At 45.1% G+C, this 10,086-nt stretch overlaps 1 protein-coding gene across 5 annotated transcripts in view; it reads right to left on the bottom strand.

Annotated features, from left to right (window-relative positions):
* NCLN (nicalin) overlaps nucleotides 1-8,858 on the bottom strand; it is a 29,681-nt gene extending 20,823 nt beyond the window's left edge. The window contains exons 1-4 of one of the 5 annotated variants that reach the window (XM_035119607.2): nucleotides 8,497-8,858; nucleotides 1,700-1,890; nucleotides 1,310-1,454; nucleotides 46-140 (exon numbers count right to left, since the gene is read on the bottom strand). In XM_035119607.2, the coding sequence (XP_034975498.1) occupies nucleotides 46-140; nucleotides 1,310-1,454; nucleotides 1,700-1,890; nucleotides 8,497-8,683 (618 nt within the window). In that variant the 5' untranslated portion in view covers nucleotides 8,684-8,858. Of the gene's footprint in view, nucleotides 1-45; nucleotides 141-1,309; nucleotides 1,455-1,699; nucleotides 1,891-2,836; nucleotides 3,333-8,496 lie in introns of those variants that run through there. The other 4 variants (XM_035119609.2, XM_035119606.2, XM_035119608.2 and 1 more) reach the window with 4 other exon arrangements.
* Between the last annotated feature and the right edge of the window lie 1,228 nt (nucleotides 8,859-10,086).

The raw sequence follows: 10,086 nt of genomic DNA on the forward strand, positions 1-10,086 counted from the left end.
ATCCAACCTTGAAGCCAGTATGCTAGGAAGTGCTCCCAAACTCACCTCCACACTGGTGATGAGCCAGTCACTGACTGCTTTGCTCTGAGCCCCACTGGTCACCATCTGGAAGCCGTTGGCAGTTGCTGTATGTAAAAGTACTAGGAAGAAAACAGGTGCATAAAGATAAGAGTACACAGCTACACTTTGCCTTCGTTCACAACAGAATCAGAAACCTTGCAAATTGCTCCCCGTGTAGATAGAAGACACAGATGGATTTGAGCCAGCACGCTTTATATATTCTGGACAGTCTTTTCTATCCACGGTCAAGGTTTGCCTCTTTATATTTAACATAAATAAAAATATTCAAAATATAACAGGAATTGGGTTCATGTGTACATTTCTGAGCACAATTCAAAGTGTTGGTGCTGACCTTTAAAGCCCTAAACCAGGCATCCCCAAACTTTGGCCGTCCAGATGTTTTGGACTACAATTCCCATCTTCCCCAACCACTGGTCCTGCTAGTTGGGATCATGGGAGTTGTAGGCCAAAACATCTGGAGGGCCGCAGTTTGGGGATGCCTGCCCTAAATGGACCCTGCCCTGTAGACCTGAAGGAGCATCTCCACCCCCATTGTTCAGCTCTGATGGCCTTCTAGCAGTTCCCTCACTGTGAGAAGTAAGGTTACAGGGAACCAGGCAGAGGGCCTTCTCAGTAGTGGTGCCCGCCCTGTGGAACGCCCTCCCATCAGATGTTAAGGAAATAAACAACTATCTGACTTTTAGAAGACATTTGAAGCCAGCCCTGAAGGGGAAGTTTTTAATGTTTGATGTTTTATCGTGTTTTTTTATATTCTGCTAGGAGCCGCCCAGAGTGTCTGGGGAAACCCAGTCAGATGGGTGGGGTATAAATAATAAAATTATTATTATTATTATTATTATTATTATTATTATTATTATTATGAATTTCAATGAGTCTGTTCTGAGTAAAACTTAGCTGGAAACAACCCTTTGCCTCAGGCTTCTTCATGATGTAACCATGTAATTCTATGCCTGTCTACTAAAAAACAAATCCCACTGAGTCCCATGGGATTTAATCCCAGATAAGAGGGTATAGTATTCTAGAGCTGGATCTTTCCCAACACCTGCCAAGCTTTTTTTTTATTTATTATCCCTCTCTTATACCAGTAGCAAAGCCTGTTGGATCTATCTGGAGTTGCTGTTGCAAATATGAGGTGCCACCTCTGAAAAGGCCCTTGGAAGATGGTCTTAAAGGGAGGCAACCCCTGAAACTAATCCCAGTATTTTTTCAAAAAAGGAAAGAGGCCTACCTTCAGCAGCTGAAGCTGAGCCTTGCGACGCAGAAGCCGCCTGCGTTTGCTCGTAGATTGAGAGGAGATCGTCATCTTCCTCAGCAAAGTAGACCGGCACAATGGTTTCCATTGCCAGCATTTCTGGCTCAATCTCCATGAATTGCTGAAGAGGAGCAGATAAAAGACTCAGTGACTTGCAAAGTAGGATACCGCTCACCCTCCGGACCTCACGTGGAGGAGGCACACAAAGAAGGTCCTCAGAGGATGATCTTGGGGTCCAGGTAGAAGCCATAATATCGGCTTGATTACAGGTGGCATAAGGATTTCTGGAATTAAGCAGGGGAGGCAGTTTCGGCACGCTAAAGCACAATTATGAATGTAAGGCAGGGGCCTCAAAGGGATGCTTACCCGGATGACATCCTGAGGCACGGAATACATGTTCTGTGGCAGGATGATCACCACGGCACCGGCCGACTGGCGAAGCGCCTTCTGATACTGTTCGTAGGAGAAGTCCATCAGCCGCATCATCACGCAGCGGCGGCTCAAAACATCCGCCTCCACTGTGCGAGCCTCTGTATTTAGCACGGCATTCCGAGTGCCTGTCAAAAGCAGAGAAAGGGGCCTAGTACGTAGCCATGCTGGTACTCTAGATCCACAGATATGGGGCCTCCCCATGTTCTAAAAAGAGAATGTGAATGCTTAATTGACTATTTCCTCCTCCCTCCTAATCTGTTCCTTTTCTCTCATGTCTTTTTTGGAATTTTAAGTTTGTGGACAGAGACTGTGGCTTTTTAGGGGAGTGGAGTGATTACTAAGCTGCTCTGGGAGTCTTCACTGGTTGGAGAGTGGGATTTTTAAAATAAAAAACGGTCTTTAAATAAGTCAATAACAACACCTCCCCAACCCTTTAAGGTCAATTCTCAGGTTGTGTAGTACTTGACTATGAAGAGCTGGTACCATCATGGACGTTCAATGATCAGTTCTGAAGATGCTTTGCCAACCTTGGCAGGTGTAGATCTTGCCAAGAGAGCAGAGATGAAAAAGCCTAGTAGAAACCACGCAGTGGGAATGCCACATGCCTTTGTTGTTGGGGCCCATGCCATGAACTGTCAACAACTCCCAAACTCACTATGTGACATGATTTTGAAAGGAAGTGAGCTGTGACAGCATGTGAGCCACAACTCTAGTGTAGAGCTACAATTTAATGCACAACTTCTTCACCCACAGTGACTGGGGTGCATTTTAATGTCAAATCAATTTTATCTGTACGATTTTATTTTAAACTACTTTAATAACTGCACTGCCTTTCTTTATTTCAATCTGCATACTTGCTTATTTTAATGTTTCGCTTTTGGGTCTGTTACACGAAATCACACAGGGTGGTAAAACAAAATGTTTTAGCAGCAGCAGCAACTCCAAAAATTTCTCTCCAAACCATGCAGAAAGGCGGTAAAATGGCAAATGCAATTCAATGTAAGCAAGTGTAAAATGACGCACATTGGGGCAAAAATTCCTAACTTCACATATACGCTAACAGGGTCTGACCTGGTAGTGACTGACCAGGAAAGACATCTTGGGGCCATGGTGGATAGCTCGATGAAAATGTCGACCCAGTGTGCGGCAGCTGTGAAAAAGGTGAATTCCATGTTAGGGATCATTAGGAAAGGGACTGGAAATAAAACGACTACTATGATAATGCCATTATACAAATCTACACTGAGACCACACTTGCAATACTGCTGTACAGTTCTGGTTGCCTAACCTTGGAAAGGTTACTACAGAGCTGGAAGAGATCCAGAAAAGGGGAACCAAAATGATCAAGGTACTGGAGCAACTCTGCCATGAGGAAAGGGTAGAACATCTGGGACTCATTAGCTTAGAAAAAAGGCAGGTAAATGGGTGGAGAACATAAGAGATTATGGATTGAATAGAGGAAGTAGATTCTGAATACGATAACTTGGGGACATGCAATGAAGCTGAAGCATGGAAGGTTCAGGACAAACAAAAAGAAAACCTTTGTCACACAGGGCATAAACTTTATAAGTGGTCCTTGTTTCACAAGCGTACAGTAAGGTTGGTAGTCAACCAACCTTACTGTACGCTTGTGAAACAAGGACCACTTATAAACGCCATCTCCAAATCCTTGAAACATTTCATCAATGGTAAAATTCCATTCAATTTTACATATCACTTGGGAAGACAGACGAACTAATGCCAGTGTCCTGGAAGAAGCAAAGATCACCAGTGTGGAAGCAATGATTCTTCAACATCAACTTTGTTGAACTGGTCATGTTGTTTAGATGCCTGATTAATGTCTTCCAAAGCAACTACTCTATTCCGAACTTAAAAATGGAAAGCATAATGCTGGTGGTCAACAAAAGAGGTTTGAAGACTCTCTCAAGGCAAATCTTTAAAAACCGACAACTGGGAAACACTGGCCTGTGAGTGCTCCAGTTGGAGAACAGCCTTTGCCAAAGGTGTCATGGGCTTTGAAGACACTCGAACTCAGGACACAAGGGAGAAAGGTGCTAAGAGGAAGGCATGCTTGGGAAATCCACACCGTGATCAACTCCCACCCGGAAACCTATGTCCCCACTGTGGAAGGACGTGTGGATCCAGAATTGGCCTCTACAGTCATTTACGGATTCACTGTTAAGACCGTGCTCATGAAAGACAATCTTATCGGCTATGAAGGATTGCCAAAGAAGAAGAAGATACAACTAAGGAATTCACAACCACAATGGCTACCAACTTAGATGGCTTTAAAAAGGGGATCATAAAATTCATGCAGGATAAATCTATCCATAGTTACTTGATGGCTATACAGTATATTACTTTCAGAATTAAGAGGCAACATATGCCTTTGAAAGCTAGTTGCTAGGTTTCACAAGCAATTAAGCGCTTGACTGACATTTGACTGACAAACGGGAGGAGAATGCTTGACTAGATGGGTCTCTGGTCTGATTCAGTAGGACTTGTTTTGTTTGGGGGTGGGGTGGGGAAATAGGTGTCCACCTTTCACCTGCAGGGAGCAGGAATACTCTCTTTAGATTGGAAGAGGAATGGACAATTCCCTTACAGCTCACCTATTACTTAATCCAGGCTGTGCAGTACAAAAATATGTGTAGGATACTAACTTTGTGAGACATGTTTTCAAGAATGAGAAACAAGGCAAAATATCTAGGTACCACTGAGGGCTTTGCAGCTGTCGCTGAAATCTTCGCTCCAAAATTTTCCCCAGATTATAGCTCACATTTTTGGTGTCTGCTCATTGCCATCCAGCATACCTGTTTTGAGTGGTTAGGGAAATGTACAGATTTCCCTAGTGTCATCACAGTGAACCCTATTAATCCTATTGTAACTTATTTGCACAGTAGTTTGACAATATAATTGTAAAAAAAACCAACCCAAAAATCTCCAGCTGTCTCCTTGACAATCCTCCCCTAGAAACAGGAAGGAGGCGTCAGCCAGTGATAAAACATGTGCTTTTTCATGCATAAGGTCCCAGGTTGAATCCTGACACCTCCCATTAAATGGGAAACACCTCTGTCCAGAGCCCTGTTCTAAGCTACAGGGCCGATACCACTGAGCTAGATGGACTGGTAGCACGACTCAATATGAAGCAGCTTCGTACACCCATGATGTTAAAACCCTGACTGCCATTGTCCCTCTCCAAAGGCTCTCCCTCCCTTGCAGATCCTCACAGAGCAGCTGCATGAAACCAGGCACTTGCTTCCAAAACTGGTCTTAGCTAAATAAAGCAACCAAGATGGCTAGGAACCTGTCTTGATTTACAGCAGCCCCAGTAAGGAGTCGGTCATGCACTGTGAGAAGTGAGTGACTGGAAGCACTGGAGAGGGGAAATAACACATGAGCCTGGAGGCTACACCTGCTGCGTGGAAATACGTTTTAACTAGAGCAGCTGCTTAGCCTGTAAAAGTGGACATAAAAATACCAGTTGCTGCCTCTTGCAGGACAAGTGTGTCTTTAATAGTGAGGAGTTCAAAGGGAGGCTCTAGTTTCTCCTGGCCAGTCGGGCAGGAGCTGAACTTATGAATGGAAGCACAGTGGGGAGACCGCTTAACTGCTGCCCTACTGTGCCCAAAGATGTCTATAAAGCCACAGGATGGAAATTTGGAGGTGCGGGACAAGTTAACAGAACAGCTGATCTTACTCTGCTCCCATACCAAGGAATATATTATTATTATTATTATTATTATTATTATTATTATTATTATTATTATTATTATTATATTACAGCTCTCACACACATAGTGTGCTCACCTACCTGTACACAGCCCTATGAAGTGGAAGTGCAGCAGAAATGTTTCCATAAAATCTCAGCACAAGTCCCATCAGCCCCAACCAGCTTGAACAATGAATCTGGGATGATGTGAGTAGCAGCTCAACAACATCTAAAGGCCACACTTGCATGTTCCCTGCACCGCCCAATTAGCTGAGCAGACTGCTGCTTTCCTATATTTAAAGGTATTTCTTGTTTTCATGCTTACAAAAAAAAAAAGCAGGCATGCTTAGAAAAGGCATGTCGTCTTGTCTGCCTCTCACACACAGGACATAATGCCTATTCAAAGATGGCACAACATATGCATGTGTCACCCAAGAGCAAGGAAAAATACTTGCCCTTCCTTCACAAGGATTTCTTCACACCCAAATTTTCAACACAACCCTAAGCTTGATTGCACAGAAGCAAGCCCACTTAGTTCAATGAGGCCTTACTCTTTCGTAAGAGTGGTTTTGGATTGCAGCCTTAGTCAATTAACCATTTTGAACTCAGGTGACTAATCATCTAAGGCTGAAATCCTGTTCTGGCTTATCTCTGTGCCAGTTACATTCAACAGAGCGGGGTTTACTTCTTAATAGACATGCACAAAATTGGGATGCAGCTTTTTTAAAACCAAGTTTTCTTAAATGCTTGCAAAAATAAACGCTCATATGAAGCACTTCTCTGTCCTTATACCACCTTGCATCTCCAGACAGGGCTGGGAATGACTCTGGCCGGCAACGCTGGACAGCTCTTGTATAAGGCCAATTCATGTTCCTAATAAATTGCAGCATTACAGATTCTTATAAATATTAATTACTGTACATCTTTCAACTCGCTACACAGCACAGAGAATTTGGGTGGTGACTTGAGAGGACTGCAACCAAAATGCAGCCACAGAAAAACAAGAGGGAGATGTTTGCATGCTGTGGAGAACAAGTTTTGCCGAAACACAAAAGGTCTTTAGAAGAAGGAAAACTAAGGGAGGCACCCAGGGATAGATCAACTGGTAAGGTATGACTCTTAATCTCAGGGTTGTGTGTTCAAGCCCAATGTTGGGCAAAGACGCCTGCATTACAGGGGGTTGGACAAGTCCAACTCTACAATTCTAAGTTTAGGTAATTTTAATCTTTTGGTATTATAACTTTTTGCATGCTTTGAAAGTATGATTGCAATTTCTTCTTAATTTAATTATTTTCCCCTTTTTGTAAACTGCTTTGAGGGTTGGATGGTTTTTTACAATCAAGCGGAGCATGAATTTTACAAAACAAAAATAAATGTTGACTTGTCAGTTGGAAGAGGAAAATGAGGGCTGGTGCCACAGTTCTGCTGCAGGACAGTATAGCTGGCTGGCTAGAAACTTTTAAGCAGGAGCACTCCCTTATCAGGAAATCGGAACACACTGTACGGTTTCAGCATTGTATATTGCTACACACATATTGTTAAAACTGATCCACCTATATTATTTAAATACAATACGCAAATGTAGGAAGCTGTCTTATACTACCAGTAAGTCAGACCACCTGCATTGCCCCTCCCTGGTCATTCTACTGCTAAGCCATGGTTTAGTTTCAGCTTAGCGTATCATCTGAACAGAGCTTTTGTCGGATACCTGACAAACCACAGGCTGTGAGCCACAGAAGCAGCAATGGGTGCAGAATGCTGCAGCACGGTTGCTGACAGGAGCGAGGCCTTGCTAGCATGTAACACTTGCGCTCAGAGATCTGCACTCATTGCCAATTTGTTACCAGGCCGAGTTCAAGGTGTTACGATTAACATATAAAGCCCTTAACAGCTAAGGACCAGTTTACCTACAAGATTGTCTTACCCTTGTAAGAATGAGATTGTTTACTGCGGCAGCACCTACACTTTGGAACTCTCTGCCTATTGAAAACAAGCAGGTGCCTTCACTGTACTCATTGCAGCGCCTGCTAAAAAACATTCCTGCTTAGACAAGCCTACCCACATGCTTAGACAGTTGAGGTAATTTTAATCTGTTTTAGCATTTTAACTTTTGTATGTTTTGAAGCACAACTGTGATTCCTCCCTCGACTTTATTGTTTTATCTTTTTGCAAACTGCTTTGAGGTTTTTTTTTACACCATCGAGCAATGTATACATTTCATCCGCCTCCACGGAATCAGTGCAGGCACTAAATACCACCTCAATTCTATTTTTACATTAACGTACTTAATCTAACACTATGTATGCATAAAGTTTTAAAAAGTTTAAATTTATTATAATCCTTTATTAAATATGTCTCCCACCCTTTCCTCGAAGATCCCAGGGCAGCTCGCAACGGAAAATTTGTATTTTAATTATTGCTCTACCCCACCCCATGTTTTTGAGTAGCTCTTGTTTCTACCTTTCGAATCCCTGTCAGCAGAAAAGATGGGGGATAAATAAAATAATAATAAATAATAATAATATGTTGGGCAGTGGTTCCCACTAATAAGTTGGGCAGTGGTTCCCAATAAATAATAATAGTAGTAGTAATATGTTGGCTATCTCACTGGGGGGGGGTGTCCTGCAATAACCCACCCAAGGGGGCCCGTGGCACTTTTTCACATAGGAAAAACTACCACAGAAACATAAAAATGTTCAAAAGTAGTGGGGGCCCATGGCTTGGCTTCATGAAAAACAGGGGTGGGGGAGGGGAATCTTAGCTAATGAGGAATCAATGACGTTAAGGGGGCTGTCAGGACGTGGATTCCCCCCCCAAAGGATCCTGGGAACTGTGAGTGTAAGGAGAAAACTACAGTTCCCTGGATACTCTGTACCTGTGTAGCGTGGATATGGGGGGGGGGGGTCGGGTGTTAGTTAAGCGCCTCATCAGAGCCGGGGGGGGGGGGAGCGTCGTCGTCTCCTGGGCCTTCCCTGTCAGCGCCGCCACCCGAACCCCGCCGGCCCTTTGGCTCACTGACCGTAGGGCTGCCCTCCGAGCTCGTACTGCTGCATGCGGTAGACGGTGAACTCGTGGGCGGCCGAGGCCGGAGGCGGGCCCAGCAGCAGAAGCAGGACGGCCGGCACCACCAGCAGGAAGCTGAGCGGCAGGCAGGAGGCCTTTAGCAGCACCGAGCCCAGCACCTCCTCGCCGGCCTCCTCCAGCATGACGGCGAGCGGCGGTGGCGAGAGCGACCGTGAGGCGAGAAGGAAGAAGGAGAAGAAGGAGGCGCTTCTTCGCCTCAGTACATCGCCTCAGAAACAGCGCGCGCGCGAGGCACGCTGGGAAATGCAGTCCGCCGCCGCAAGGAGCGCCGGGAAATAGGAGTTAACATTCCCTCAAGGTTCACTGGGCTCCTCAGGTCGGGACCGCAGTGATCGCTGGGAAATGAGTTCAAAGAAGCGAGGGGCTGCCTCCTTCCCTGATAGCCAACTCGGCTTTTAATAGGCTAGGCTCGCGAGGCACGCTGGGAAATGGAGGCCGCCGCCGCCTCCTCAGTAAACGAGGCTGTTCTAGGCCGGAACCGCAAGGCACGCTGGGAAATGGTGGGGTTATCTCAACCAACCTCGCGCGCAAGGCACTCTGGGAAATGGAATCAAATCCTCTCTGTAGAGGGTTACTAGCACTTTTCCCCTTGAAAAGGCAACACGCAAGGCACGCCGGGAAATGGCCACCGTGATCGTCCCTCAGTGATCTCCCGATCTGTGTTGTTTATCTGTGCGTTTCCATGGTGCTTTTCTCTCAGACGACAAGTCAGAGGCCTCCTTCCTCAGCTTTGTCGGTCATAAATAACGGAGAGGGGGGTGGCGCGCAAGGCACGCCGGGAAGTAGAGTTGCCTATGCGAACTTCCTCAGCGGGGGGGGTTCTCTAGCGCATGGCATGCTGGGGCTTGAAGTACCCAGCCCCAGCAACGACCGACAGGGGAGGGCACAGCAAGGCACGCTGGGAAATGAGAGCGCAGTTTCGCTCTTATCACGGTGATTTATGGAACTCATTAGAGCGCATGCGCGGAGCTGAAGGCACGTGGGGCAATGGAGACTTACTTCAGAGCGCACGTGTGCAGGGCATGTTGCATCTTGGTGGCATCGAAGTAATTTATATTTAAAAAACAGCTTAGGCCCCCTCTCTGTTTTATAAATGTTGCCTCTCTGTTTTATAAATGTTGCATTTAATTTATTGTCGATTAATTCATACAGCATATAAAATGTATAAATATTTACTTATAGAATAGCTTTATTTTTGTTGTTAAGGCAAAATGCAGGACCCCTGAAATTCACACTGAGAATGTGTTTCTACACCTCATGGACATGTTTGCTAAGATACAAGTCAGCAGTTAACTATTGAAAGTCCTGATTCTGATCTATTTAATGGTTAAAAGCAGGCACTCCCAAACTGCGGCCCTCCAGATGTTTTGGCCTACAACTCCCATGATCCTTAGCTAACAAGACCAGTGGTCGGGGAAGATGGGAATTGTAGTCCAAAAAATCTGGAGGGCCGAAGTTTGGGGATGCCTGGTTAAAAGCCTCAAGGAGAAGGAAAACGGATGGCCAGAGCTGTTTTAAAGGGTGG

This window comes from Zootoca vivipara, chromosome 6 (assembly GCF_963506605.1).
Source record: "Zootoca vivipara chromosome 6, rZooViv1.1, whole genome shotgun sequence".
NCBI classification, from domain to species: domain Eukaryota; kingdom Metazoa; phylum Chordata; class Lepidosauria; order Squamata; family Lacertidae; genus Zootoca; species Zootoca vivipara.